Below are 16,786 nucleotides of genomic sequence, written 5' to 3' on the forward strand. Positions count from 1 at the left end.
TTATATGTTATATAATACAGCTTATACATGTAACCTAAAGGTAGTTTTATATCATGTTTATACACAGCACCCTCATACAAACAGTACAGTAATCAGACAGTAATATTTATATGTTATATAGATAGAAACTAGATAGATTAACTGCAGATAGACAGAAACAAACCATAACAAACTTGACTTCTGTTTATATAATATATTTGTTGAGTTGCTATTGCAAGACAAGAAATCAACAATAGATAATTGCCGGTTGTTCTTTGAGGGCATTGTGCATTCTATTCATTTTTGGAAGAAAAGTGAAAGTGAAGTTGTTGTCACAAATACCGACTGTCATACATTCCATGTAGAACTATATGTATAGAAAGGGCTGTAGGGTTCAGTAGATGCTCTGTACTCCACTGGCTAAAGATGGAATCAGCTCAGGTGCTTGTCCTGGTTATGACTCTCTGTATAGGGACAGGTGAGATGTGATATTTCTTTTATATAATATAATCAGTGGCATCTATTGGAAATAATGTGTGCTTGATATTGTATTTATTTAAATTGTTATGGTCATGCATTATATTTTTTATTTTGTAAACTTTTGTATCCAAAATAAATGTATTAGAAATGTGGTGCTAAACAGAAAAATATTTTATTTATTCATAATAATGTGCAGTTGTTTAACATGTTAAAACATAGTTTTGCATAAAACAAAATGTTAAAGCTGTTTACATTTAAAGATACATTGTGCTTGCTTATGTGTAACTAATGCCAAGGTATCTATTTATTATCATTTATCTGTATTAAGCTGCAAAATTCTGTAGCGCTGGAGAGTTTACTGACTGATAAGGACATTTTAATGTCCCTTGTCCCAATGTCCCTTAATACAATGGCTAGACTTGCTTTTAACATAGTATTCTTAAATGTTTACCGTTGAGGGCAGGAGATTAAGCAAGAATTTTGAATGTTTATGTGAGAAAAGTGAAGTGCCTACAGCATTTTAACCATTTTGTTTATTTGTTTTTTGAAATCCATCTACTGCTATTATAGTTAATGGAGATACCTCAGTTAGATTTATTTTACGGAGAGGCATCTGACAAGGCTGCCCTCTCTCTCCTTTACTTTTTAATGTATCTTTGTAATTGCTTGCAATTTTTTAAGACAAGAGTTAAAAATGATTCACTTAGGAGGTAAGAAATTGGTTTTGTTGCTATTTGCGGATGCCATTTTATTATTTCTAAGCAATACTTAACGCGAATATCCCATATCTACATCAGAGTATTGAGACATATAGCCCCTTTTTATGCTATAAAATCATTTTAGAAAAATCTGAATTGCTTTGGATCATTAGACCAGTTCAAGGTATAGTTAATCACCCTTTCAAAGAAGTAAACCAAATTAAATGTCTGGATATTTTCCTTAGTAAAAAAAAACTTTTCCTGCAAGAGGAAGATCGCCGGTCTGCTGCCATAAGTTAAAAGATAAGGATTTTTTTTAAAAAATGCATAAATGTAATGTTTAATGAATTCAAGTGCCCCTGTTTTTAAGATTATTTTTAAAATCTGGGAACTTTCTCATTAAACTTTACATTCACTTTAACCCATGTTTAGTATTTCTGTTGAAATTTTACTGGACAGCCTGGTGAAATACTGTACTGGGAAGCTGAATACTGGACACCTGGCAAAACTTAGGCAGTGGCCATTACTTTACGGACACAAACTTTACACTTACATTTTTCAATATTCAATTGATTCATTTTATATAATATAATTTACATCTGAATATCATCCCCCAGGCTAATTTTGTTTAAATGCATTATTCTGTCGCATTTCTCTACTGTTTAATGTAATGTAAACTAAATAATACGCAGCAGTAAATTAATGAAATTGTCTGTATTTGGAAATCATGTCATTTAAAAAAAAGACATTTTATACAAATTCGAGCAAATCTAACAAGTTTTTAATTTCAAGGCTAAAACCCATGTTTGGGACATGAAACCCAAATTTGTTTCTTTCATGATTTGGATAGAACATACAATTTTAAACAACGTTTACATTTACTTCTATTATCTAATTTGCTTCATTCTCTTGGTATCATTTGATGAAAAGCATATCTATATAGGCTCAGGGGCTTGGCGCAAGCTTCTGATTGGTGGCTTAACTTGTATGCCCATTTCCATTGGCTTAAAAAATGTGTTCAGCTAGCTCCCTGGAGTGTATTGCTGCTTCTTCAATAAAAGATAACAAGATAATGAAGCAAAATTGATAACAGGAGTAAATTGGACAGTCGTTTAAAAATGTATAATCTATCTGAATCATGAAAGAATATTTTTTAATTACTAACTTTTTACTGGTCTGTCCCAATCTTTCAGAAATACAAGACACATCACTCAACTCCATAATAATATTAATTTCATGGTCTCTATGTTCAGAAGACCAACAAACAAGTAATTCTCTTCCATCTTTTCTTTATCAGATTAAAGAGACAGTCAAGACAAAATTAAACTTTCATGACTCAGTCAGGGCATGCAATTTTAAACAACTTTCCAAATTACTTTGTTCTCTAGGTATTCTTTGTAGAAAGCTAAACCTATGTAGTCTCATATGCTAATTTGTAAATCGTTGTACTACCTCTTATCTCAGTGTATTTCAACAGTTTTTCACTGCTAGACGGTGCTAGTTCATGTGTGTCATATAGATTACATTGCGCTCACTCCGGAGGAGTTATTTATAAGTCAGCACTGATTGTCTAAAATGCAAGTCTGTCAAAAGAACTGAGATAAGGGGCAGTTTGCAGAGGCTTAAATACAAGGTAATCACAGAGGTAAAAAGTAAATTGATATAAGCGTGTTGGTTATGCAAAACTGGGGAATGGGTAATAAAGGGATTATCTATCTTTTTAAACAATAAACATTATGGAGTAGACTGTCCCTTTAATTACCCAGATTGTAAATACCTAGATGGAACAGGATGACTGTATGGGGATGCTAATTTATATTTAGAATATGTTGGTGTCTTATAATAATAATGTACAAAAACCACTTTTATTTTTTTACCAACACTTCTTTATTATCTATTTGCAGCATATTCCTTATCATGTTACACGTGCACCAACGAGGGCAGCAACAGTAACTGCATGACGGCCGTTAACTGTACTGCTGGAACTGACTCCTACTGCAAGACATCTGTTCTGAGTGTTGTGTTTTGTAAGAACCTTACTTTTACTAGTGAGACCTGGTAACTAGCAAGACATGGTATAGGGTGTAATGACTGTTATTAGTCGTGTGCTATGGGCAGGGCCGGAATGGGAATAAAAAGCATCCCTGGAAAAATATGAAGACCAGCCTTATTTTATGTTGAGTCAGTAGAATGCACAAGCCCCATATTTCTCAAAAGGACATTACTGGGATACTCCTTCCCTAATATTATTTCAGAATTAAATTATATTACTTTGTATTAAACAAAAATGCCAGATTGGTGTTATATAGCAAAACTACAAACCAATTGTATCAATTAATCACCCCTTTAAATTGTAGCTTTCAGTGTCAAGCTGCTGCAGCCCACTGGGAAATCTCCTGGTATCCTAGAAGACCAATCCAGCCCTGGCTATGGGGGAGACAAAAAAAATAACAATAATAAAGGTAAACATTAGTAAATGAAGACATTTATGTTGTATTTGTTTAAAATAACATCAGCCAAGTCTAAACATTTTTAAAACAAATTAAAATTCTGTTAGCTGCAACTGTTTTACAAAAATCCAAACTCCAGCCACTCCTTGTCTTATTTGCAGGAGGCAATCGGGGATTGAGTTTACAGACTGCAAGGCTAGACATGGTCATAGTGTTAGTACAAAATGCATTGTTTTGCTGTTTTATCTGCAGCACACATTTCCAGCTCAGAGCTAAATTACATGGAAAAGGGGCAAAATAAATTAATGTATATTGCAAAGTTGTTTTACTACATATAACTAAACATTTTATATAATAATCTCTAGTGGTTTACTATCCCATTAGACAATATGTGTTCAGACAATATGTGTGATGTGGTTTTATAATCTTGTCTATAAGACTAATAATAACTAGTATTTATATAGCGCCTTTCTCCCACTGGGACTCAAAGCGCTTTTTCAGCGCTCACTCTCAGAATTAACCAAATTCAGCAGCTGAATAGTAATGGTACTCAATTTATCGACCTCGGAAGGATGAAGGGCTGAGTCGGCCCTGCCGTGATTTAAACCTGTGACCTTTGATCTTTTAAACAGGCTTTTTTGTAGTCAGGGCATTTACCAACTGAGCTACCTCACCAGACTAGCAGACAAACTATATGTAAACGGAGCCATCTTCTCATGTTAGCGATATGCCACCACAGCTCCAGCCCTACACCATGTGTATAGTCCAGCACGTTTTGTAGCTTGCTTGTGAAATAAGGAGGAGGAGGGGCACCTTATAATGACAGACACCATGTCACAAGTCCACAGAGAGGTTGATTTATATTTTGTCATTTTCTTTCATGATCAGCAGATAGATATACTGATCTCTCCATCACTAAGGAATGTGCCTCAGCCTGCACAGAAGTCACCTTGCATTCTTCATCGGCTTCAAATTCAGTCTCCTGCTGTAACACGAATTTGTGCAACACCAGTGGCGCTTCCAGTGTGAAATCCAACTCTGCCACCCTCGCTCTGTCTGTGGGGCTCTTCCTGGCTCTGCTGGGGAAATCCTCTCTCTGATGCGCAGGACAACGCCCCCGAGGATCCAGCATTTAGTTCTCCAACAAGTTGTCAAATATCATTTAGATGATATTATCTATTGGTTTTAATCAATAAAAATATAATTAAAACATAAATAAATGTGTGAACTATAAAATTCTTGTCTGTAAATCAATACCGTTCACTGTTAGACCACCACCACTGTGCTCACCAGGAATCGCAAACAGCAAAAGAAGAGCAGCAGCAGTGCCAAAAATATACATTTATTAAGGACAAGATAAAAAAAAATCACAACGTTTCGGGACTCAGCCCTTAGTCTTGTGAAGAAACTAAGTCCTGAAACGTTGTGATTTTTTTCTCTTGTCCTCAATACATTTATATTCCTGGTGCTGCAGCACTTATTTTGCTGTTTGGATTACCTGTGCACGTGTCTCCTTCCTGGCAGCGAGCACAGTGTTGCTGGATTCCTTACTGCATTGTTCCCCAGGAATTGGGTTATCAATCTGTTTTATTTCATTATGGATTACATTTGACAGTGAAAAGGCTAAAAGGACAGTTTACATTTTGTAATTTTAATATAAATGATTACTATAAAATAACTTTTCAAAATACTTTCTTTATTTATGTTACTACCTTTAACCCTTTGATAACAGGGTTCATTTGTCTACATCGGAACAACGTTTGAAATCCCACAATCGTGCACGTGATCTCAAAATTTCAATCATGTGATTGGGTCTGGGAGGCGTCCCTATGACGCTAGGCACACCCACCAGGTTATGTGGGACTAGCTGTTCTGCTCTTTATTACAGGCTGCCGATTGTGATTTACAGCCTTTAGGGCACTTTACACACATATTTATATTTATATTTTATTTTTGTTGTCATATATATATATATATATATATATATACACATACACAATATATACATACACATCACATAAAAAATTGTTCATCTGTTCTTTTATCAAGTGAGTGTGGTGTGTTTGTGTTTTGTGGTAAGTTGAATTTTACCCCTGAATTTTCTGGATTATTTACTATAGATCTATATACAAATACCACTGTCTGGGTCCTAAAAGTAGAGCTCCTAAATATTCTTACTGCCATCTAATTTTAAACACATTTGTTGACCCCTGGATTACATATAATCTACACTCCATTTTTTCCTTTGAGAGTATCATATTATATTTATATTACAGAACAAAATAAATGTAACATCTGTGTGTATTTGTACCAAAAATATCAGCGTTCACAAGATTTTTCTCATGTAGTGGATAAAAGACCTACATTTTATATTTTCTTCCACTGGCTGCACAGGTTGTTGATGAGCTTGCATGCTGCTAGTTTTAATATTGCTATTGTTTACCCAAAACTGTGTTTAACTCCAACAAAATATTAAGCACATAGTCAAAGTCATCTCCAGAAAAGCAATACATTAATGGCTTGTCAGTAATCATGTCCTATGAGCCCAGCTGGGTCTGCACAGATGTGTATTGCTGTCTCAGAACTGACATTGACTATGGGGCCTATTTATGAAAGGCTGGATGCGGAGAGCAATACGCTCTCCACGTTCAGCATTGCACCAGCAGCTCTTGTGAGCTGCTGGTGCAACTCCGCCCCCTGCAGATTGGCCGCTAGCAAGGGGGTATCAATCAACCAGATCGTATTCGATCGGGTAGAATTGTGGCAATGTCTGTCCGCCTCCTCAAAGCAGGCGGACAGGTTATGGAGCAGCCCCCATGTGTTTAACTCTTTTGCAAGAGGCTAACACACTTCTGTGCAAGCACTAGTGCAATAATAAAATGCCCTACAAACTACAAAACATTATATGTCCCTTTATATAGGGTTTTCTTTAGAATATTTTGCATTAAAAGCTTAACATGGTTTGATTTTGTTATACATAATACAAATTGTATGGCCATTTGAGTTAAGGGAATATTGCAATTGTGTATCTCCATAAAAGGAAACATGTAATTACCTTAAAGGGACATTAAACCCTATTTTTTTCTTTCATGATTCAGATAGAGAATACCATTTTAAACAACTTTCTAATTTACTTCCATCATCTAATTTGCTTCATTCTCTTTATATTCTCTCCTGAAAAGCATATCTAGATAGGCTCAGTAGCTTCTGATTGGTGGCTGCACATATTTCCCTTATGTGATTGGCACACCCATGTGCATTGCTATTTCTTTAACAAAGGATATCTAAAGAATTAAGCAAATTAGATTATAGAAGTAAATTGGAATGTTGTTTAAAATTGTATGCTCAAACTGAATAGTGAAAGACATTTTTTGGGTTTAAAGTCCCTTTAAGCTTTAATGTTTTACATCTAATATTTAATTTTAATTGTCCTAAAAAAAATAAATAAATAAAAAATCCTCACTTTTTCTCACTTTTTTTTTTTTTGAGGGGGCGGGGGCGCTTCAGGTTTTTGTTCCTGCAGGCACCGGAGATGTAAATCCGGCCCTGTATATAATACAGCTTATACGTGTAACCTAAAAGTAGTTTTATATCATGTTTATACACAGCACCCTCAGACAGTACAGTACTGTAATCAGACAGGTAATATTTATATGTTATATAATACAGTTTATACATGTAACCTAAAGGTAGTTTTATATCATGTTTATACACAGCACCCTCAGACAGACAGTACAGTAATCAGACAGTAATATTTATATGTTATATAATACAGTTTATACATGTAACCTAAAGGTAGTTTTATATCAGTTTATACACAGCACCCTCAGACAGACAGTACTGTAATCAGACAGGTAATATTTATATGTTATATAATACAGCTTATACATGTAACCTAAAGGTAGTTTTATATCATGTTTATACACAGCACCCTCAGACAGACAGTACTGTAATCAGACAGGTAATATTTATGTTATATAATACAGCTTATACATATAACCTAAAGGTAGTTTATATCATGTTTATACACAGCACCCTCAGACAGACAGTACAGTACTGTAATCAGACAGGAAATATTTATATGTTATATAATACACCTTATACATGTAACCTAAAGGTAGTTTTATATCATGTTTATACACAGCACCCTCAGACAGACAGTACTGTAATCAGACAGGTAATATTTATATGTTATATAATACAGCTTATACATGTAACCTAAAGGTAGTTTTATATCATGTTTATACACAGCACCCTCAGACAGACAGTACAGTAATCAGACAGGTAATATTTATATGTTATATAAAACAGCTTATACATGTAACCTAAAGGTAGTTTTATATCATGTTTATACACAGCACCCTCAGACAGACAGTACAGTACTGTAATCAGACAGGTAATATTTATATGTTATATAATACACCTTATACATGTAACCTAAAGGTAGTTTTATATCATGTTTATACACAGCACCCTCAGACAGACAGTACAGTACTGTAATCAGACAGTAATATTTATATGTTATATCATACAGCTTATACATGTAACCTAAAGGTAGTTTTATATCATGTTTATACACAGCACCCTCAGACAGACAGTACTGTACTGTAATCAGACAGGTAATATTTATATGTTATATAATACAGCTTATACATGTAACCTAAAGGTAGTTTTATATCATGTTTATACACAGCACCCTCAGACAGACAGTACAGTAATCAGACAGGTAATATTTATATGTTATATAATACAGCTTATACATGTAACCTAAAGGTAGTTTTATATCATGTTTATACACAGCACCCTCAGACAGACAGTAATCAGACAGGTAATATTTCTATCTTATATAATACAGCTTATACATGTAACCTAAAGGTAGTTTTATATCATGTTTATACACAGCACCCTCAGACAGACAGTACTGTAATCAGACAGGTAATATTTATATGTTATATAATACAGCTTATACATGTAACCTAAAGGTAGTTTTATATCATGTTTATACACAGCACCCTCAGACAGACAGTACAGTAATCAGACAGGTAATATTTATATGTTATATTTTACAGTTTATACATGTAACCTATAGGTAGTTTTATATCATATTTATACACAGCACCCTCAGACAGACATTAAAGTAATCAGACAGGTAATATTTATATGTTATATAATACAGCTTATACATGTAACCTAAAGGTAGTTTTATATCATTTTTATACACAGCACCCTCAGACAGACAGTACAGTAATCAGACAGGTAATATTTATATGTTATATTATACAGTTTATACATGTAACCTATAGGTAGTTTTATATCCTATTTATACACAGCACCCTCAGACAGACATTAAAGTAATCAGACAGGTAATATTTATATGTTATATAATACAGCTTATACATGTAACCTAAAGGTTGTTTTATATCATGTTTATACACAGCACCCTCAGACAGACAGTACTGTAATCAGAAAGTAATATGTATATGTTATATAATACAGCTTATACATGTAACCTAAAGGTAGTTTTATATCATGTTTATACACAGCACCCTCAGACAGACAGTACAGTACTGTAATCAGACAGTAATATGTATATGTTATATAATACAGCTTATACATGTAACCTAAAGGTAGTTTTATATCATGTTTATACACAGCACCCTCAGAGAGACATACAGTACTGTAATCAGACAGTAATATTTATATGTTATATAATACAGCTTATACATGTAATCTAAAAGGTAGTTTTATATCATGTTTATACACAGCACCCTCACACAGGCAGTACAGTACTGTAATCAGACAGGTAATATTTATATGTTTTATAATACAGCTTAAACATGTAACCTAAATGTAGTTTTATATCATGTTTATACACAGCACCCTCAGACAGTACAGTACAGTAATCAGACAGGTAATATTTATATGTTATATAATACAGCTTATACATGTAACCTAAAGGTAGTTTTATATCATGTTTATACACAGCACCCTCAGACAGACAGTACTGTAATCAGACAGGTAATATTTATATGTTATATAATACAGCTTATACATGTAACCTAAAGGTAGTTTTATATCATGTTTATACACAGCACCCTCAGACAGACAGTACTGTAATCAGACAGGTAATATTTATGTTATATAATACAGCTTATACATATAACCTAAAGGTAGTTTATATCATGTTTATACACAGCACCCTCAGACAGACAGTACAGTACTGTAATCAGACAGGAAATATTTATATGTTATATAATACACCTTATACATGTAACCTAAAGGTAGTTTTATATCATGTTTATACACAGCACCCTCAGACAGACAGTACTGTAATCAGACAGGTAATATTTATATGTTATATAATACAGCTTATACATGTAACCTAAAGGTAGTTTTATATCATGTTTATACACAGCACCCTCAGACAGACAGTACAGTAATCAGACAGGTAATATTTATATGTTATATAAAACAGCTTATACATGTAACCTAAAGGTAGTTTTATATCATGTTTATACACAGCACCCTCAGACAGACAGTACAGTACTGTAATCAGACAGGTAATATTTATATGTTATATAATACACCTTATACATGAAACCTAAAGGTAGTTTTATATCATGTTTATACACAGCACCCTCAGACAGACAGTACAGTACTGTAATCAGACAGTAATATTTATATGTTATATCATACAGCTTATACATGTAACCTAAAGGTAGTTTTATATCATGTTTATACACAGCACCCTCAGACAGACAGTACTGTACTGTAATCAGACAGGTAATATTTATATGTTATATAATACAGCTTATACATGTAACCTAAAGGTAGTTTTATATCATGTTTATACACAGCACCCTCAGACAGACAGTACAGTAATCAGACAGGTAATATTTATATGTTATATAATACAGCTTATACATGTAACCTAAAGGTAGTTTTATATCATGTTTATACACAGCACCCTCAGACAGACAGTAATCAGACAGGTAATATTTCTATCTTATATAATACAGCTTATACATGTAACCTAAAGGTAGTTTTATATCATGTTTATACACAGCACCCTCAGACAGACAGTACTGTAATCAGACAGGTAATATTTATATGTTATATAATACAGCTTATACATGTAACCTAAAGGTAGTTTTATATCATGTTTATACACAGCACCCTCAGACAGACAGTACAGTAATCAGACAGGTAATATTTATATGTTATATTTTACAGTTTATACATGTAACCTATAGGTAGTTTTATATCATATTTATACACAGCACCCTCAGACAGACATTAAAGTAATCAGACAGGTAATATTTATATGTTATATAATACAGCTTATACATGTAACCTAAAGGTAGTTTTATATCATTTTTATACACAGCACCCTCAGACAGACAGTACAGTAATCAGACAGGTAATATTTATATGTTATATTATACAGTTTATACATGTAACCTATAGGTAGTTTTATATCCTATTTATACACAGCACCCTCAGACAGACATTAAAGTAATCAGACAGGTAATATTTATATGTTATATAATACAGCTTATACATGTAACCTAAAGGTTGTTTTATATCATGTTTATACACAGCACCCTCAGACAGACAGTACTGTAATCAGAAAGTAATATGTATATGTTATATAATACAGCTTATACATGTAACCTAAAGGTAGTTTTATATCATGTTTATACACAGCACCCTCAGACAGACAGTACAGTACTGTAATCAGACAGTAATATGTATATGTTATATAATACAGCTTATACATGTAACCTAAAGGTAGTTTTATATCATGTTTATACACAGCACCCTCAGAGAGACATACAGTACTGTAATCAGACAGTAATATTTATATGTTATATAATACAGCTTATACATGTAATCTAAAAGGTAGTTTTATATCATGTTTATACACAGCACCCTCACACAGGCAGTACAGTACTGTAATCAGACAGGTAATATTTATATGTTTTATAATACAGCTTAAACATGTAACCTAAATGTAGTTTTATATCATGTTTATACACAGCACCCTCAGACAGTACAGTACAGTAATCAGACAGGTAATATTTATATGTTATATAATACAGCTTATACATGTAACCTAAAGGTAGTTTTATATCATGTTTATACACAGCACCCTCAGACATGCAGTACAGTAATCAGACAGGTAATATTTATATGTTATATAATACAGCTTATACATGTAACCTAAAGGTAGTTTTATATCATGTTTATAAACAGCACCCTCAGACAGACAGTACTGTAATCAGATAGGTAATATTTATATGTTATATAATACAGCTTATACATGTAACCTAAAGGTAGTTTTATATCATGTTTATACACAGCACCCTCAGACAGACAGTACAGTAATCAGACAGGTAATATTTATATGTTATATAATACAGCTTATACATGTAACCTAAAGGTAGTTTTATATCATGTTTATACACAGCACCCTCAGACAGGCAGTACAGTAATCAGACAGTAATATTTATATGTTATATAATTCAGCTTATACATGTAACCTAAAAGTAGTTTTATATCATGTTTATACACAGCACCCTCAGACAGGCAGTACAGTAATCAGACAGTAATATTTATATGTTATATAATACAGCTTATACATGTAACCTAAAGGTAGTTTTATATCATGTTTATACACAGCACCCTCAGACAGACAGTACAGTACTGTAATCAGACAGTAATATTTATATGTTATATCATACAGCTTATACATGTAACCTAAAGGTAGTTTTATATCATGTTTATACACAGAACCCTCAGACAGTCAGTACAGTACTGTAATCAGACAGGTAATATTTATATGTTTTATAATACAGCTTATACATGTAACCTAAAGGTAGTTTTATATCATGTTTATACACAGCACCCTCAGACAGACAGTACTGTAATCAGACAGGTAATATTTATATGTTATATAATACAGCTTATACATGTAACCTAAAGGTAGTTTTATATCATGTTTATACACAGCACCCTCAGACAGACAGTACTGTAATCAGACAGGTAATATTTATATGTTATATAATACAGCTTATACATGTAACCTAAAGGTAGTTTTATATCATGTTTATACACAGCACCCTCAGACAGACAGACAGTACAGTAATCAGACAGGTAATATTTATATATTATATAATACGGCTTATACATTTAACCTAAAGGTAGTTTTATATCACGTTTATACACAGCACCCTCAGACAGACAGTACTGTAATCAGACAGGTAATATTTATATGTTATATAATACAGCTTATACATGTAACCTAAAGGTAATTTTATATCATGTTTATACACAGCACCCTCAGACCAGTGACGTGCGGTAAGGTCAGAGGCTTTTGAGGCATTGGGTATGATATACCCGAGAAACACATATATGAACCCGACAGAGGCATCTTAAAGTTACGATAAAATTGTCAGGTTGCAGGTCCAATTTATTTCTATTACCACCGCCACCGCCACGCAATTAAACTACTTAACTAGTCTCTAGCACTGATTACATACATCCATATTGCGTAAGGAAGGAGAGGCTATGTGCCGTTCAGCTCCCCTCCCTTTGCGCAATATGGATGTATTGGAACAAATGAGCCGCTAGAGACTGCCACCCAGTGGCGCTTATGCTTAAGTCACTAGTTGTTGGCCCATATATTGCTCCCAATAGAGGCTGCTCTATAAGCAGATGCTGCCTCGGGAGCCCAGCCCCAGCCAGCCATCAGCACTCGTGTAACATCATCAAGGAAGTCTAGGCATCAGGAGGCGTCGAGTGAGAGCATGGCATGCAGTCACGTGCGTGTTGAGCCGTTGAGGAGGTTGATTGGTCCTCATGAGGACTCTGAGCCCTGGTTTCAGCCCTTAGCCGTGTGCCCGCCGTTGGACCTTGGTGGTTACCTCGGGAGCCCAGCCCCAGCCAGCCATCAGCACTCGTGTAACATCATCAAGGAAGTCTAGGCATCAGGAGGCGTCGAGTGAGAGCATGGCATGCAGTCACGTGCGTGTTGGACCTTGGTGGTTACCGGAATACCGGCGATGTACAGCAGCAGGCAGCTGAGCTTGCTGGTTAGGTAGGTCAGGTGGAATAATTAGAATACTCAGTAAAGTTTAAACTCCAATTATCGTTAATTTGCAGATTTATATATACTCTCTTGCCCCCCCCCCCCCCCGATCTTGCACCTGCATATTCTGGTATTCTGCAAATGAACGATAATTGGAGTTTACACTTTATTAGCAATCACTGCAAGTTTAGGACAACAAAGTTTTAAAGCATGAAATAACTTAATAAAATAGATTCCTGCAACATGCAGCTTTAAAATTAATAGATAGATGGACAGGTCAAGTGTTGAACATTATCCCTAAACCTAGCCCAGATATGCCTTAGGAATAGAATTAGATGATTTAAGTTTTTACATATTTCAAAACTATTTACTTGATCTCAGCAACAAGCAAAACTGGATATTTATCTTCCTATTGCAGGACCAGGAATCTATGTATCCTTTATTGGAACTATTCTTTCCAATAAGGCCTAAGTTGCTCAGAATATAGTTGTGACAAGCACATAAGCCCAGCTATTATGTTCCACTTCCTTCCTTTACCCCAACATGGAATATGGATGAGTATGACCTTATTAAAATTAATCATTCTCAAGTAGATCAATCCAAAACTAGTCTTCCTTTCAAACACATTGCTAGTTCTAAGCACTGTTCATTTTGTGATTGCCTTTCTACTAATAGGTTTTTGGGGTTTTTAAGGGTTTCTGCCTGGAGCATTGCACCGCACCCCATATGTTATCCATAGTATTAAATTCAGCTGAGTAATTAGAATACTGTTCAATACATTTTCAGTATCAACCAAATGACACCATTGGATGTTCCCAGAAGTTCTTACTGTTCCTCCTGAACTTTACCAGGAAGTAGCACAATTATCTATAAATAGGCAAGTTCATATTTTGTATGGTTTTATGGTACTGTATATTACAACTTGTGTTTTTCTTCCTGGTTGTGCTGCTGTACAGACTCAGAGAGGTCAAATAAAGAATCTTTCATGATCACAAGAATGTCATGAAATACTATAGTAGGGAAGCATTTGTTTAACACTTGGTGGCCTCAACTATATCAGGTTTTTCGTCTATTTTTGATCTGTTCTTGCTAATGCATTAGCTATGTTGTCACTGTTAAATGTCACCATAAAATACCGATCAGCATAAGGGCCCCTGGGAACTAAATATACATACCAGCAGCTATGGTCACATTGCATATTGTCATGCCTGACCATAAATTACGTACACATTATTCACTCTTCTTACGGTAAAATGTTTTGGGTTTTGTTTTTTAAATGAATTTCCTGCATTCTTTAAAGGGACAGTCTACTAAGAATTGTTATCATTTAAAAAGCTAGATATTCCATTTCCCAGTTTTGCATAACTAACCAACACGGTTATAGTAATACACTTTTTGCCTCTGTGATTACCTTGTATCTAAGTCTCTACAGACTGCCCCCATATCTCAGTTTTTTTGACAGACTGGTATTGTTGCTAATCAGTGCTGTCTCATAAATAACTCCACAGGAGTGAGCAAAATGTTATTTTCTATGTGTGTGCATCTGTATGAGTGTGAGAGTGTGTGTGCATCTGTATGAGTGTGTGTGTGTGCATCTGTATGAGTGTGTGTGCATCTGTATGAGGGTGTGTGTTTGTGCATCTGTTGTATGAGTGTGTGCATCTGTATGAGTGTGTGTGTGTGCATCTGTATGAGTGTGTGTGTGTGTGCATCTGTATGAGTGTGTGTGTGTGCGCATCTGTATGACTGTGTGTGCGTGTGTGTGTGCATCTGTATGAGTGTGTGTGCATCTGTATGAGTATGTGTGCATCTGTATGAGTGTGTGTGTGTGTGCATCTGTATGAGTGTGTGCATCTGTATGAGTGTGTGCATCTGTATGAGTGTGTGTATGTGTGCATCTGTATGAGTGTGTGTGCATCTGTATGAGTATGTGTGCATCTGTATGAGTGTGTGTGCATCTCTATGAGTGTGTGTGCGTGTGTATGAGTGTGTGTGCATCTGTATGAGTGTGTGTGCATCTCTATGAGTGTGTGTGCGTGTGTATGAGTGTGTGCGCATCTGTATGAGTGTGTGTATCTGTATGAGTGTGTGTGTATTTCTGCATCTGTTGTATGAGTGTGTGCATCTGTATGAGTGTGTGTAGAGACATGAGGTTATTGCTTTGGAGATACAGAATGGTCCTTGGGGGCTAGGGGGCTAGGTATGGTTTAATTTGCTTAAACTTTACTAATGCTGCTGGAGTAGCTTTGCAACAACCTACATATCGCACTATAGATGCAGATTTTGATCCTGCAACACATAGAATTACAAATGTTTCTTATGATGGTATAGTAGAGATTTTAAGCAGACCTCCTGTTATTGCTACAGGAATACAAATACATGGCCCTTTAGCCAGAATTGAGATGTGGGGTACTCCTAGATCTAGTGTATACAGTCCAGTGAGGGAAAATGAAGTACCACCAGTTGCAGCAGATGAGCAAGCTGAGTGGGAAAACCTTTTGTGTGAAATAAAAGTTTTGAGTCATATATTGGCTCAGGTTTTAAATAGTGAAATTTCTGGAGTGTCAGGAATACAGCAGGCTTCTTTAGCTCATGCTGCAGGAATACCTATGTCAAATATAAAAGCAACAATTGGAGTAATTCCACATAATCCAAAGGATATAGCTTTGTGGTTAAATGACAGAGTTCATGCATTAGATGGAGTTTATCCAACTCATTATCCTCCACAAAAGAGAGCATTGGTTAATGCTATATTACCCCCTGGATTATGTGTTTATATAGATGAGGCAAAGGACTGGAATTCAGTGATTTGTGCATTGTATGAAAATACACATGGTAAAGTTACTTTAGCTTCACTTGCTGATACTCTAGGAATCTTGAATAAAAATAGCAGCATATTTGTTAGGGTTGAGATTTACAGAGAATAATTATGACAAAATCCTGTATGTTGAAAAATTTTTTTAGAAGAGTTTCAATAGTTGTATCCATCGGCTCTCTAAATGACGAGTGCCTAGATCCGATATGCAGCGTCGCCAGCAAAAGGCGGCGACGCCAAATTTTGCGCTGGTTTGGTATCACATATACGGCGT

At 34.8% G+C, this 16,786-nt stretch overlaps 1 protein-coding gene across 1 annotated transcript; it reads left to right on the top strand.

Moving 5' to 3' along the window:
• The first annotated feature begins 308 nt into the window (after positions 1-308).
• LOC128661179 (lymphocyte antigen 6E-like) lies at positions 309-4,827 on the top strand. Its single transcript, XM_053715418.1, has 4 exons — positions 309-457; positions 3,062-3,184; positions 3,515-3,619; positions 4,496-4,827. Exons 1-4 carry the CDS (start codon positions 406-408, stop codon positions 4,705-4,707), a joined length of 492 nt encoding a protein of 163 aa, XP_053571393.1. The 5' UTR covers positions 309-405; the 3' UTR covers positions 4,708-4,827.
• Positions 4,828-16,786: the final 11,959 nt, after the last annotated feature.

The sequence above is a fragment of the Bombina bombina genome, chromosome 5, assembly GCF_027579735.1.
Source record: "Bombina bombina isolate aBomBom1 chromosome 5, aBomBom1.pri, whole genome shotgun sequence".
Classification (NCBI taxonomy): Eukaryota; Metazoa; Chordata; class Amphibia; order Anura; family Bombinatoridae; genus Bombina; species Bombina bombina.